The sequence below is a fragment of the Schistocerca gregaria genome, chromosome 5, assembly GCF_023897955.1.
Source record: "Schistocerca gregaria isolate iqSchGreg1 chromosome 5, iqSchGreg1.2, whole genome shotgun sequence".
NCBI lineage: Eukaryota > Metazoa > Arthropoda > Insecta > Orthoptera > Acrididae > Schistocerca > Schistocerca gregaria.
The window spans coordinates 145,531,152-145,547,231 of record NC_064924.1 but is presented as its reverse complement, the minus strand read 5'-3'; the positions used below and the strand labels follow the sequence as shown (position 1 = coordinate 145,547,231).

Here is a 16,080-nt window from a genome sequence, read left to right as displayed (position 1 = left end):
CAGCAACAAGAGTCATCGTGGAGATAGTATCAACAGATGTCACTAGATTGCTGGACAAACAGAAGTTTAAGACTGAAACTGAATCATTGTGATTTTTTATTTATGTATTAGTTGCTGCTGTTACATTACTTGCACCCTACAAGCTACTGCAGTCAGCACAGTGCTACAGAAGGGTTGGAGTGGAACAATGAAACCAGCTTGGCTGAGTGCAGGTATGGAAGTAGTGAGTGGGGAGTAAAATACATCATGTTGACCAACATGGGAATCTATGCTATGTACCTTGTCTTTTTAGGAACATCTAACACATTTACACTGCAGTTTGCTTGAGTCTATTTGTGGCTGTAATTGAACTGACTTTAAAACTGGACAAATACTTAAAAATAAAAATAGCACCCATTTCTGCAGAAGACTGTAAAAGTCCAGATGGGGATCAGTGGCATACTTAGATGTTTCGTGCTGCAATGTTGGTGATGTCACCATGACATATGATAGAAGCAAAACAGGTGTGTTGTATGCTGATTGTACACAGCCAGTGATATTTGTGGCAATGAAGATATAAATTTCGGAGTTATGCTACTAGGATGATGGTGATTAAAAATATTGCTACCACTGACAACAAGGTTAATAAGCGAAAACTGTAGAAAAGAAAATGGTCCAGAAATGAATATAAACAATCTCTCTCTATTTTATTTTATGTTCTATTATCAAAATGTAAAAAATTAATAAATGGGATAAATTTAGAATAGGTATAATGTAAACTTTTTAGGCAAAGTTTATGTCAATAAAACAGTATACAATTTTGATAAGCAAGAACATGCTAAAAAGATATTCCCCAATAATGTTTTTCGAAAAAAAAGAGGTTTCACTTTATAATCAGGGTCACCTTATGCTCGGGCAAATATGATACATGATTCATGGGGAACCAGAGACAATGAAAGACTGAAGTTGTCTCAACAATTACTGCCACTGATGTTCAATAGAGAAATTAAGACTTGTTCTCACAAAAATTTGTTTTTAGTCTATAGTGTCACTTTTAGTTATTTACACCACAAACAAAACAGTCCAGTATAAACAATATGCATTAATATTTCAAACCGTCACAAATGTATAAAAATTTTATTTGTACACTTGGTTAAAACTAGAAATGCAGATTTCTTATATAGTTCATGGTGTACAACACAAACTTGGCATCTTAAATGTGCAAAAAAGTGCACTCCTTTCATACACCCTGAAATTTCACATAAAACATGTCTGTCTTTCTTCAAGAGTAACTATGCAATAAGCAGACAAAATCAAACTGTTCACAGGAACAACTTATGCAAGATAAGTTGTTTTGTAGTTCATTTACATCTGAAACTAAAAACAAAATTTTTTTCTCTTGAGAAAGAGTTCAACATTATCACACTGTGGTAACAGGTCCCAAAAATTAATTAATTTAGCACTGCACATTGGAATCTGCTTCATAAACTTCCATCAGCTTCTCCATTATTTCCCACAACTTTTCCTTTGACAGGTCTTCAACAAATGCCTGAAATAGAGAAATAGTTAGTAAGTCACGTAGAAAATGAGAGAAATTAATCAATGGTACCAAGAAAATAACTACTTACAGAATACCAAGGAGTTTCCTCTCCTTCATCTGTCAATGGTACCTGGACACCATAGCACTGAAGTGCCAAATTTATGCATGCAACAGCTATATGCTGAGGTTCATAGTCCAGTACTGCTGGGTCATAATGGAAATCCTGGAATTAAATGAAACAAAGTTTGTATTTTCACTTTTCAGTTTCTCATAGTCCTCCCTTCGCATCTAACATGAACTGTGCATGCTACCTTCGGACAACATGGTTTATCGAAACAGTCAACAATTACATCAAGTATTAACAAAACTTGTGGCTTAACATGAGCATTGCTCTTGAAGTATCATTTCCTCTCCCCATCTCTCTCCACTTTTTACTCATTAAATTCTATATGTAATTTATCACATCAACAATGAGTTCTGAATCTTGTGCATAAATTGAAACACTGGCCCCAATAAACATTATGACTGTCCTTAAGGTACTTTCTTTTAATTTTATCTGTAAAAACATAAACATGTCCTTAAAAAAAAAGGTTCTTCTATAATCCACTAAATAATGTACAATGTGTTTAAATGTGTTGTAGCCACAAATTCTACTGTACAAAAAATTAATAGCACATAAAAATTGCAGTATCTTTTTCTGCCTTCATCTTTCCCTTTCTAACCTTCACCAAATAATCCTCTTTCCTCCCTGAAGAAGGACCATCCAAACTTTGTGAACTAGGATTACTACTTTCCACAGTAAATTAATTTACCTATTGGCAATGGTAGAAATTTTGACTTGACATTAAGTAATGGCCAACCTTTATGTCTCCACATGATTTTAATAATTTTCTTTCTTGAATTTTCTCTTTGATGTAGCTGATGCCTGGGAAATCTTGAAGATGCCCTTTACTTTTGTGTCTTGTCCAGAGTTTGAAAGGAATCCAAGAAAAACTTAACATGCTACATTCTGAGACATTTTATCACTATCATCATTAGTAGTATTAGAAATGAAAAAATTCTACCAATTATGATGGGTTACAGAGACAGTCAGTGACAGAACAGCCGTGTTCATACAGTTATCATCAGCAGTGTAACTCCCAATGTTATAGGGTGACAACCTCTGAATCAACACAACCTGGGGGTAGAACATAGAAAAGAGCACTTTAAATCAGCTCAAAGTATCTATCTGCAAATCATAAAGAGATAATGCTGGTTGTATTTAGTCTACACACTGCACATATTGATAGTAAGAGATAATTTAATTCTACAAATAAAATCTCTCCTCCATCAGGGAATTGCTTCAGCCAAATATGTATCTTGTATTCTGGGATCTACCAGTACTACACTACAGTGACTGAGTATAAATAATATTAGACTCACTATAGGAAACAGATTGTGTGTGAACAATAGTCACCACTTAAAGAAGATTCTCCTTCAACAACGAGCTTTACAAAGCAAACATGCCACAACACGTGCAGTGGTAGTCGTTTAAACCACTGCCAGATGAGCGGGTGTCTACAGTAAAAAACTTTCTGCTCAATTGCATTAAATTCATAGTTTAAAAAGTGAACAATGAAATTCTGTTTATTCTGCTTGACTACCATTATTATTATTATTTTATTGCGTACAAATTATCATTACACGACATTAGTGTAGCAGACATGGCATTTGCACCATTTACAGTTCAACATCACATACCATCTAAATTCATGGAATATAACATCAACCACAAAGTTTGAAATTACCTTGTGACTCTGGAGTTATAAGAAAAGGGTTTTGTGCAAAGATAAACACTGAAGCACTTCTAAATAATACATTTGCACTGCATTCTACTGATCTATCTATCCAGGGTCTTGGTGGGATTTCTTGTTTGTAGTTTGCACTGATTGTAGTAATAACAGTTCCCAGATAATTCAGTTGCAAAGTTGGAGGTATGCAGACTACATTAGCAGATGTTTAAACAACTTCAAATGGAACTGCTACAATAATTTCAGTTTACATTAGGGATATGTATGTGGACAGCACACTTAATGCATCACTTAATAGATTTTGCTGTTCAACAGCATAGCTAGAATACAGGCTGCAAACAATGCAAAGTACTACATTTGCAAGGAAAGACATCATGCAACATCAAGTTCTCGACCTTGATGTTACCCTAAATTTTATTTTCTATGGAGTGCCAGAAAATGAGCAAAGATCATTCAAGTACTGATGATGATGATGGTTTATCAGTAAAAATGGGCAAAAGCACCAAAGGCTATTCCACCTATAGAGTCAAGGGTGTTAAATGATAACCACAGTCCTCAGATGATGAACAATGAACATAAATATAGGTCTGAGGATTGTAGGGACCTAAAATTTGTACATGTAAAATGTTCCTCTGCTTCATATCTACGGGAAATTGTGTTGCTCTTTTTCTTAAAGTGTTTTGTTTTGTTTTAGAGTGCAAAAACAACAAGGGTCATATAAGCCCATGTCAAAACTGTAGAACAAGAAGACAAAGAGAGGAGTTAAAAATGACTACATGTTAATCCCAATTGACTGAAGAGAAAACAACTAAAAACAGAGACATGGAAAAAGATCTACAAAATACACCAAAGAGAAACGAAGGTCCTAAATTAGAAATTGAATGTCCTTCGCCATATTGCTACTACAGACAAAATCTAAAACATGGAGCAAAACTTAACAAATGGCAATGGCTAAACAGACAGTGCCCGATACACAACCTAGCTAGAAAGATCTGCTCACGGTAAGAGGACCAAGAGGTGGTCATCCAGTTCGCTGAGAGAGGCTTAATAACCTGGAGCTTGTTTCCATGAAGAGGGGACCAGTAGTGATGCCAAACTGACAACACAGAGATCACTGGAGGGAATGTAAGACCTAGCAGACTGATATAGAACAACTGCAGCCTTGGCAGCAGTGTCAGCAGCTTTGTTTCCTGTCACACTGCCATGACCAGGAACCCACAAACATCAAAGAGGCTCCATCAAGAGTGAGCAAGTGACAGCTTTCCTGAACCTGTTGCACTAAGGGATGGAAAGTGTGCAGCACACAGAGGCTTTGAAGGGCACTGAGAGAGTCGGAGCAGATGACGCAATTGAAAAGCCTGTGTTGCCGGATGTACTGCGTGGCCCGATACAGGGCAAAGAGCTCTACTTTCAATACTGAGCAGTGTTCAAGAAGCCGATACTGAAAAATGTCAGGGCCAATGACAAAGGCTCACAACACCACAGTCAGTTCGAGAGCCATCAGTTTACACAAAAGTACTATCGCGGAAATCCATGCGAAGGTTGTGAAACCGAAGGCGATAGAGGGAGGCTGGAGTAGTGTCCTTCGGAAGTGAATGAAGGCCATGGTGAACATGGAACACTGCACGAAGCCAAGATGGTGAAGGGTTCACACCCACTGGGAAAGTTGCCGGGAGCGTGAAGTCAACCTGCCGAAAGCAAACTCCAGGAGGTAACAGGGAAGAGGGATGCACTATGTACTGGTGATCAAAGGGGTCATCGATGGAGGCACAGGATGGGTGGCCACGCATGGTGGACAAACAGCACATTTATCTGCTGAGGAGAAAGACACGGCGGTAGGACAGCGGTAGTTCGGCAGCTTCTGCATACAGACTTTCAACCAGGTTAGTGTAAAGGTGCCAGTGGCCATACAGATGCCACGATGGTGGATAGCATTGAGATGGTGTAAGAGGGACGAACGTGCAGATGCATAAACCAAACACCCATAGTCTAGTTTTGAACGGACAAGGGAGCAGTACAAATGGAGTAGGGTGGTTCAATCTCTTCCCCAGGAAGTACCACTGAGGACACACAGGACATTTAGGGACTGCATACAGCGGGCTGCCAGGTAAGACATGTGGGAGGACCAATAAAGTTTCCGATCGAGTATGAACCCCAGAAATTTTGCAGTTTCAACAAATGGAAGAGCAACAGGGCAGATGTAAAGGCAGTGGAAGAAACCGCCATAAATTATACAAACGGTTTCATCAGTCGAAAAACGAAATCAATTGTCAATGGTCCATAAGTAAAAGACGATCATCACATTGCTAAAGAAGTTGCTCAATGAGACAAACCCATGGAAAACTGCAATAGATGGCAAAATCGTCAACAGAAAGGGAGCCAGAGATGCCTGGCAGGAGTCAGACCAATAGGGTTAATGGAGATAACAAAGAGTATGACGCTTGCATGCAAGAGAAAGGCACTGCAACATCTGAATGTTAACATTGTCTGTCCCTGTGGTTGGAGGATCGGGATGAAGGGAGATCATGATCTAGCTCCCTGATAGTAAAGGCGGAATTGCAGCACTGGTGATTCTGAGAAGAGAAGAGTATTGCCCTTGCTTCCTCCGCTTGTTTCCGATGGAGAAAGCTAGGGTGATAGTGGGAGAAGCTCAAAATCTCCGCAAAATGGCGGCCCAAGATGTTTGAGTGATAACAATAGGGTCCACTATGACATCACTGGCTATTGTCACACTGGAAACTGGGGAATGGGTCTTGGTCTCATAGAGCCATTAGACAAGGGCACAACGGAAGAGGAAGTGGAGGTGTTAGAAGAACTAGCAAATGAAATCCAGCCATCTTTTTTGCTATCCCACAGGACACTGTGCACTCAACTGTTTATAATGGATGCCAGTTTTCCATTGTAGAATGATGGTTAAAAAGGCAGCAAGCATGTCTCCACCCATGAATTGCACCACGGGACCAGGACATGGTGTGGTAAAGAGGAAGTATGAAGAATGGAATGTTCTGTGGCGGTAAGGATAATGTTTGTAAGATATTCTACCTGGTCTTCAGAACTGGGGAAATGTTTGTCGAAGGTCGCCAGGGAGGAGCAAAGTCTCCAGTCGGCCTTAATAAAATGCCATTTCTGTGTGTACTTAGGTGGGGTTAGGAGTCAGCAAACGGATAGCACACGGGAAATTCTCGCTCGAGTTTTTGTCAGAGAGAACGGACCACTTGAGACAATGGACAAGCTGGGTGGTGCTGAAAGAAAGGTCAAAATGCATGGCATCTGAAAGCACGTGGGTGCTCCTGTGTTAAGGCAGAGAAGGTTAAGTTGATTGAGAAGGTCAGCGAAGAGGCCACCTCTGGAAAGGTTCTTAGATAACCCCAAAGGGGATGGTGTGCAATAAAGTCATCGACCAGCAGAAAGGGGTGAGGTAGCTACCCAATAAGCTGCAAGAAGTCTGCGCTGGTGACATCGAATGACAGAAAGGTGAAAACAGTACAAAGGGAAGAGGTCAAGTGACGAAGGAAAAGGAGAACTGCAACAGCTCAAAGGCGGGTAGTCAGGGAGATGGATTGACTATGATCATCATTCCATAAGAGCAGCATGACTCGCTCATGAGGTGAAATGCCATCCTCAGGGGGGAGGTCAAAACAGACCAAGAAGAAATGTGAGAGCTCAATGCGGTTGTGAGGATGCAGTTTTGCTTCCTGGAGGCAGAGAACAAGTGGATGCTGCAATTCTAAGAGCAGCCGTAAATCCTCCTTGTTTGATTGAAGGCCACAAACGTTCCACTGAAGAGCCATAATGAGGAGCAGGGAGGAGGAAAAAAATGAAGTGGGTTTCACCTCGTTGGCTGCCGAGTGCCAGCCTTCAAAGACTCACTGCTACAGGGTGCAGAGACTGGAGGATCCTGTTCTCTGAAATATAAAGAGGTGTTGGCATTCTCCATCTATCAATCTGCTGAATAGATGACAGAAAAATAGTTGGCGGTGTGCAGCAGTGACACGGTCGGCTGGGCGAGGATATCATCAATGTCAAAGAGGATCTCAGAGTCAGCGAAGGGAAAGACCGTTTGCCTTTGTTTGACTTCTTGGAGCCTGTTTTGGTTCGCAGAGGAAGCCTCATATGTTTGTTGGCTGGAGGGACTTAGGAAGTATTCGCAGGAGTATTTGTTCTGTTCTTTCCAGCCTGCCTGTTGTGTAGCAGGTGACTTTGCCCTGTGAGGCGAAAGTTTGGTAGCTTGTAGCATAGCTGGACAAGGAGACATCAATGCTACTATGAAACTGGATAATTTCACAACTGTATTGTTGAATTTGAGGTGGCATATCTGCGTGGCCACGCCCTTCATGGTGTGAAGATGTAGCAAGAACAGTACATAAAGCAGGGCTCGTGACTAGCCAGTAACTTGCAAGCGACCAGGTAAGGCACTTTTTTTCTTTATTCGGATCTCCTGGACAGCTCGCTCCTCAAGATACATTGAATGACCTCGAGACGGTGTAGCATGTTCACCATTGCAATTAAACAGTGGGGAGAAGGAGGCGGATAATTGCCTTTGTGAGCAACCCTACGACAGGTTACATATTTGGCCAATTGTCAACAGGACACACTAGTGTGGTTGAAATGATGACACTGGTAGCAGCACGTCAGGTTTAGAATGTGTGGTCAGACTGTGATAACTTCACAGCCTCCGTTGATTTTGGGCGGAAGCACCACTCTACCAACAGTTAGAAAAAGAGTGCACGTGAGCACTAAGGATGCATATACCTTTTCATCAACCAATGGACTGCAATGACATCATGATCAGAGTGGTAAGTTTGAATTTCTGCCTCGGCCAGACCTTCAAGCAGCCTAATGTAAAAAAACACCACAGGAAGAATTCAGACTTCTATGGGCATCAACACAAACAGGAAAGTCTTGCAGAAGCAAAAACCCAAGTGCCGTTGTGTAAAAGAAAGCAAGATTTCTCAAGGTCAGCAATTCCATCAACATATTACTAAATAAGAAATGGGTATATCATTGCAAAGGACTGACCGTCTTCAGTACGTGAAACCATGAGGAACATGCTGCAGCTGGGAAGGTCTTTGAATCAAGAGCTCCATTCTATTTACGTTTGGTCGATGTTGACTGTGAAGATGATGGCTGGCTCATTGCAAAAAAATCCCCATGATTGCCAGTGTCTCTGATGGCACATGCCTTCCAACTGGGCGACTCCCCTCAGAGGGAGGCCTAGCCCACCTCAGGTCACACCTCCCAAACACCTGACAGAGGGACTAATCGGCGACTTAGGAAGGTAGCAGCTCAAGTAATCACCCCTTCCAGGACTTTGCCTGTACCAGAGGATGTGTGTGAACAATACCTGCCGACCCGGGTCTGGGAATTACGCGTTACGCAATCACCTGTTAGCCATCAGACATGTTGGCTGGCCTTGAGTAGCTCACTGGGAAGAGGAAGAAAAAGAAGAACCTCAAATGCTGAGGCAGAGGAAGGATAGGAGAAAGTGAATGAAGAAAAAATGAATAACAAAAATGTGATACTGTTCTGATGTCAGCTACTGAAAGTGTGAAACACATTCCCAAAAACAGTCCAGACATGTTCCCCAAGGGAGCAGAAAAGGAATAGCAGGAGGATAGACAAGCAGCACCAAAGGGAAAAGATGCTGCAATGGCTGGGGCCTCTTGGTAGCCAAACACGAACTTGCCCATGAGTGGCGAGCCCCCAGGGAGGGGCGTAAGAAGTGAATTTGAGCTTAAGTGTAAGTCACTAAAAGAGCATTACTCAAGATGCTTGGGAAAATTTTGTTGTTAAGACTGCATGTGTCAAATTCGTAGCTAACGTTGTTGATCTGATACCGAAATAACACTCATTTGGTTGTAGAATGAAATTGCAGGATTTTATTGTTAAAGGACCAAGGACATGTAAAAAGGCATTCACACAAGAAGGATGCAAAGAACCAACTAACTGCCTGCTCCACTATGAAGATAAAATACACTCAAAGAAGCTAGTCCAACAGATAATGTTGCACGTAAATGATACTGTGGGTGCAAAATCCCTACAACTTTGTATGAACATAGCTGCGGGTATGAGGTATGACACCACACGTAAAATGTATGTGAAAGTTAAACTATTTTCCTGTATTTTTGATTGATTTGGGTCTCTTATCACCTGTGCATATGATTTTCAACAAAATAAGAATTTGAAGGTACATTCAGGACCTCAAAGGTTATAGTTATTCAGGGAGAACTAACTACTGTCTAAAGTGAAATTGAATGAGGATTTATAACTCATTTTAAGAAATAAATAAATAGATAGATAGATAATCTTAGTTTTTTTAGTGATCAGCATTTTGAAGCTCGTGTTGTAGAAGTAGAAATTCATGAGAGGTAAAATGCAGCAGTCACAAATTAACTAATGTGTGTTGTTATCAAACAATGCATGAGTATATTCTGGGGAATTGTGTTCTGTTTTAAGAAAATTTAGTTTTTCACGCATCTGGAAGTTGGTGACATCATATCTCTTGAACCAAGTGTTGTACTATGATACAACTTTGCAGGTATATACGGTGCTATTATGTGGACTCTGTCGACAAAATGAGTTACAAATACAGCTAAAGGTGAAGAAGAAATAAATTAAAATGTCAAGGCCAATGTGACTTTTTTACTGAATGAACAGTTCAAATGTAGTAAGTGATAAACTTTTTTCCTTTCATCATTTTGGAGTGGTGTCAGCAAGAAAACGTTTTCTAAGGTTTGAAGTTGTGTATATTGTTTGTTGCAAATCACCAAATGCTCTCATTCTCAAATACAGAATGAGTGTAGTCTGGGTACGTGCATGCGGTGGGTTATGCTGACTCGTGACATATATACATTTTGTAGCTTTAATACTTGCCTTCTGCATTGAACTTTTCATATAAGATTTCGCCTCTTTTTGAATAGATCGTGTCAGCATTTTAAATTTTTATATTTAATCATTATTTATGTGAAATACTGAAAACCAAATTTTTGTTGCCTCTGAAAGCCATTAGACAGTGCAGGGGTGTTAAAATTGATCGTCATTTATACTGGTTCATTGTCCAGTTCTTGTGCTGGTGCATTTCCAGTCATGTTCAGAACAAGAAATCCATTCCATGGCAATGTAGAAATAGCTTAGCTCATACTGAAATAGCTCCTTTTTACCATTACATTAAACTGTCACAGTGCCTGGTCTGGCCTGCCTCAAGCTGTGTAAAACCGCTGATACTGCAATTGTCATGCTGACACATCAGTGCCCGTTGGCTGGCTACAACTGCTGTGACTGAACAGGACAACTGGCTCCAGGGATAGTCACTTAGTAATATACATAAGAGTGTCTTGGTATGAAGAAAATAGTTTAGCATTTTCTATTGACACTAGAAATACCAACTTTAGCCATAACAAACGACTGAGACAAGGACATTTTGGCTAGTGAAAAGCCTCTTTTTTTGTTTTTTAAAGTGTTTTGTTGTTCAGCAATTATCCTCCACAATAATACTCAGCATGCATTAAATGAATCAATTACTAATTTGTGACGTGCTATCATTATGCTTTATGATTACTTTTCTACACATACCTTAAGGTTAGGTGAATGTATGGAGAGTGATTTTATAGATTCTGCTTATAAGAAGCTTCTCAGAGTAAAACTAAATGGTTAACTATATTTCCAACAATCCACATGTGTTAAGCTTTAAAAGTTTATTTCTCATCTGTATTCAATTCATGTACAGTGTTAACCAACCTCTTTGAAAACACATTACATGAAGCATATTTAATCTGTGTACATTCTGATGCCAATATTTCAAAGCAATGTAAAACAACTTGCAGGGGAGACAACCACTGTTGCTGAAATGACCAGTACATTGTAAACATTGTGTTGATTTCTAAGAATTTTTACTTCTCTAAAGATGAAGAAAATGATTCTTTCCACTAGGGAGAGTCTGTCTTGATGTATGATAAACACATTGACTATCTACAGTCCTTTCTAGATTTAAAACATCATGAATAGATTAAATTAAATTCAATATTGTGTAAAAATGATGTTCAAAGCTGTTCTTAGTTTCTGACCCCAAATGGTATTGTGATTTACAATGATATGTAGTAACCAATTACTTACTTCAAATCTACTTTTATAACAAAATCTACCATCCTTTCAAAATTTAAGCTATAGTTGACAGTGAGCATGAAGTCTGTCATTCAGAATTACTGAAAATAATAAAGTACTTTGTTTCAGACTAATTTTGGCATAATGTACAAATTAAGAAGAAGATTATACATAAGTCAGTGAAGAGTATTATGTTATTTATGAATGTAGCCCACTCAGAAATTTAAAAGCAAGAACAGATATTCAGTAAGGTTCATTCCTCAGACAAATATAACTGAAATCCCAAGGAAATAATTGATATCTGCAAGTGTAATATAACTTTTTATCTATTTTGTAAAATAATAAAAATTACATAATTTCAAATTTTACCTCTCAAGATTTGACCTTCCACTGTAGCATTGTGTTCAATATTTTAGACCTTCATGTCTTACATTTCATTTAAACGAACTAATAACCCTGGGAAAACCCCATTTATACTCAAATAAGTGTGTGGCAAAGTATTATTACACATTCTTTGATAAAAACCATTTTAATTTCACAAGCACTGTGATTGTGCAAATCACATAACAAAACATTAAACTTATTTCCACGAAGACCACACCTCCTTCACTAGCCTTGCAGAAGGACTATTAAAGGATATTTTCCAAGAGTCAGCAAAACACTGCACCCCTTATCTGGAATTATAAAAGCTGTGAACTGAAGTAACGTGCACTTCTCCGTAATCACTTAATGGCAACAGAATGCATTATTCTGGCTGATAAGGACGGCAATTCCAACAAAACATTTAACCACTATGGGTTATCTCTATGTGCCTGTTCAGTGGCACTATTGGCATATCTCCCACTTCACTCTGAAATCTATTTCATCATTTTCATACAGAAAAAAGCTTTGTTTACATTGTTTAGGAACTTTTGGACCAAATATATTTCTTTTTCTTTTTTATTAATATGTTGACATTGGTTCATTGAGTATTCAATGAACTGTGGCTGAAGCCCAATCACAACAGGGACTTACATGCTTTGAGTGAGAATGGCTAACTTCTATTTGAAATCTAGATCTGCATAATAAAATTTAAGCATGGACAACTGATTGCAGCAATCTATAATTTACAAGTTTATTTATATTGTTTTCTTTTTATCAATTTTAATAGTATTTTATGAAATCACTTAATATGTATACAGGTCTGCCTGTATTTCACAAACAAACAAATTCTGCTTTTGGTTCTACAAATAACAGGTTTTGTATTATGAACAATATGATCAAAAACCAACAACAATATTTAGATGAAAACTAATTTCTAAAATGTAGAATTTCTGCCGTAATGTCGCTGCTTCAGCGAGAATTTTTGTTTTCTTGTATTCCAACATCTTAATTTCAGACTGTATTTTTTTTCTGGCAAATTCTTATTATTTTTCAGTTTCATTTAGTTTCTTTTTATAATCTTTATGCAATGAACTTGCAATATTCACAGACAGTTTTAAACTTCTGTTGATTTTGAAATTGTCAACATCATCATCATCATGGACTGTAGCATAAATGTATCTAAGCGACAAGACTTTTTTCATTCAGATTCTCAACATTCAGAATTTACTGAAAACCTCGTTCCACAACAGCATTTCCATGTGAAAGTATTAAAATGCTTCTGAGAAAATCTACAAAGTTATAATGTTCTTTTTGTGACCATTCAACCACTTTCAACCAAACAAATTTCCCTTCTTTCGAACAATCTCATTTCTTTTTGTATATGTGCATTTCTACAAATATTAACTAATTCTTGGTTAATATGATCTGTTTTTACGCCTGATAACCTTTCATTAGAGACGAGAAGTCCAAGGCAGAATGTTAACCTTTCTACAGCTATTTGTTGGATTTAATGCTGCTGAAGGGTCCAAGCACGAAATGGCACATGTAAGTTCATATTTCAGTGGTGACCTTTCAAGTAGCTTTTGTATCATGGCAATAAAACAAGAATGCATTTTTTCTTTAAGCCTCAAGATATCAGTTGCGTCCTCAACTTTCTTTAGGGCATCTTGTATAGTAAAATCCAATACAAAGCATTGCGACATGATCAGATTCTTCTTATCCTTCATGTCGATCTTCATGAGGGATTTTTCATCTACCAAAATGATTGATCTGACAACTCACTGCATTAAAGGGCAGGTAAAAGTGAACAATTCATTATACAAAAGAGGAGTCATATGTACATCACTTTGGAAATCGTGTAAGAAATCTTTGAATGCATGTGCAGTCGGAGGAGGGAGAAAAAAAGCCAATTTTGGATCTAAGAATTTGTCTTTAGATGCTTCAGATACAGTTTTAAAACTCACTGAATTAGATAGAGTTTTATTTTGATCAACTGAGAAACATAATTTCTTAGATGGGGAAGAATTTTTACAGCTCATTCGGCCACATTCGCATTTTTTAATCCATCTTGTCCCTTAGAATTGCAATGGAAAATCTGAGGAGGCTGTACATTGACTTCTTTTCTGTATGTGAGTCATGAAACTAATAATAAGAGACTGTTAAAATTGTGCAATTTCCCAATTTGTTTGTGACATGCCATTTTTGAAAGCTTAATGAACTACATGCAGGCTGCAACTACCCGCCTGTAAGAGTTGGGTGTTTTCAGAAATTTCTTTCAGCTTCATCCATGTTCTTCCAAACTTTAAAATTCACGCTTGGTCCATCCATTGCCAACTGCAAAATTTTTGGAAGATCCTGTACACCAAAAAATCCTTTCAAAGCACCCAGTAAGTCACAGGCCCTTGTGAGTTGAATAAAAGTACGGTCAAAATATTGGGTTGAAAGCTGTGATTTATTTTGATCCCAAAATGTAACATGAATGTTCATTTGAGTTTTTCGAGAAACAATGTTTAAACTATCATCAAATTCAAGAACAACATAGTCACATTGTTTAATCATGTCAATAAGTTCACCATGAACACGTAAAGCAATATCATAAACAATACTGTATGCAATTTTTGTTATTTGCAATTGAACTTTTGACATAATATGACTCTCTGGAAACATTTCCGGAAGTGACGATATGCAAGCAGCAGAACTTTGGACTGACAAATGATTATAAATTGTACAGAGCACAAAATTTTAGCTTTCGTAACTTTTCCCAATGATAAAAAAGACTGCACTAAAGATTGTTTAGATGGCCAGTTTTTTGAAGTTGAAGGTTCACACCCGCTTCTGTGGTATCAGCTGCCTTGGAAGAACTGCTACACGCTGAAATTTCTGCAAAATTTAAATAATCCTATTCCACAAAGACCAATTACATGCCAGAATGTATAATTAGAATTAGATTTTTTTGCCAATTATAATGAAAATATTGGATTGTTGCCACAGTGCCCTCATATTAAAATAATAATAATAAACCAATCCTGGATTTCTTTGCTAAACTATGTTCTTTCTGTAGCTGTGAGTCTATGTTGGGTGAAAAAATCTCTAAAAGAATTCTTCCATTAAAAATGACATTCTAAAATTCTTAACTGCACATCCTAATTAGTCATATGACAAGACTATCTGACTTGCATTCCTGCCAATTAGTATTGGTAAAAATTGTGAAATACAGCAGAAATCGTCATGGTGGACAGAATGCAATGATTTCCAAAATCAACACAAATAATTCAAAAATCAAACAAAGAACAGATTAACTAATTTTTTTAAAAAATGACTCCAAATACAATTTGCGTGTTGCAAATAAGATAAAATAACAAAAGATGTAATGATCAAGACAGGGCAATGCACTCTAAGGAAAATCTGCTTTTTGTAATGGCTCATGTTCACAGAGGATGATGTTCTCGGGCATAAAAGTTTTAGATTACCAATTTTAATGCAAAGATAATTCTAACCAGCATCTTCCTCCCCTATGTCTGCTCACTGTCTTAAGGAATACAGTTCAACAAAGATACCTATATTTTAATTGTTCATCTCGAACGATGACATTGTGGCAACAACATCTGGAGGCTTGGTAGTCTAGAAAAATGTTTCCATGTATATTCTGGCTGCTATCTCTCACTGCTTATACAGTAAACAGCAATACTCCCAAGTAGCCAGAAGCGGAAGAAGTCACTGCTTACACGTGATTTCAGCTCTGAGTATGCACGAAATGTGTCTGGCAGCATGTACTGTTTAAGAAAACCTGCCTTCCCGCTGGATTCGTATATTTCCGAGGTTACCGTATTTACTCGAATCTAAGGCGCACTCAAATCTAAGCCGTACCTGAAAAATGAGACTCGAAATCGAGAAAAAAAAAATTTTACGAATCTAAGCTGCACCTGAAATTTGAGATTCGAAATTCAAGAGGAGAGAAAAGTTTTAGACTGCACCTCCAAATCAAAACAAAGTTGGTCCATTGTAACAGACACAATTTAGGTCGAATGGATGAAGATACAGCTACAGTAGTTTGGTTTGAGTCTTAAGCTTAGCAGTTAAGCTTTACCAGCTAGCCATTTCAATGCATCAGGTGCTCTGTCCGTATTTATACGGGTACCCTTCCTTTTTCAGGTGCTTCATCTGGTTTGAATTGATTCCTTAATTTGCTTTGATCTGGTAAGTGCCGTTCTCTTTGTTATAGGTGTTTGTCGAATTCTGATAATGAGGGTTTACGACCTGTCGCCTCTCGTGACATGGATTGCTTTTGTAGGCACTACTGCTGCTTAA

The 16,080-nt window shown here is 38.1% G+C and overlaps 1 protein-coding gene across 2 annotated transcripts in view; it reads right to left on the bottom strand.

The window, feature by feature from the left end:
• Positions 1-661: 661 nt before the first annotated feature.
• LOC126273079 (cyclin-Q) overlaps positions 662-16,080 on the bottom strand; it is a 53,540-nt gene continuing 38,121 nt past the window's right edge. For both annotated transcript variants that reach the window (XM_049976490.1, XM_049976489.1), the window contains exons 6-7: positions 1,608-1,742; positions 662-1,528 (exon numbers count right to left, since the gene is read on the bottom strand). In XM_049976490.1, the coding sequence (XP_049832447.1) occupies positions 1,436-1,528; positions 1,608-1,742 (228 nt within the window). In that variant the 3' untranslated portion in view covers positions 662-1,435. The remainder of the gene's footprint in view (positions 1,529-1,607; positions 1,743-16,080) is intronic.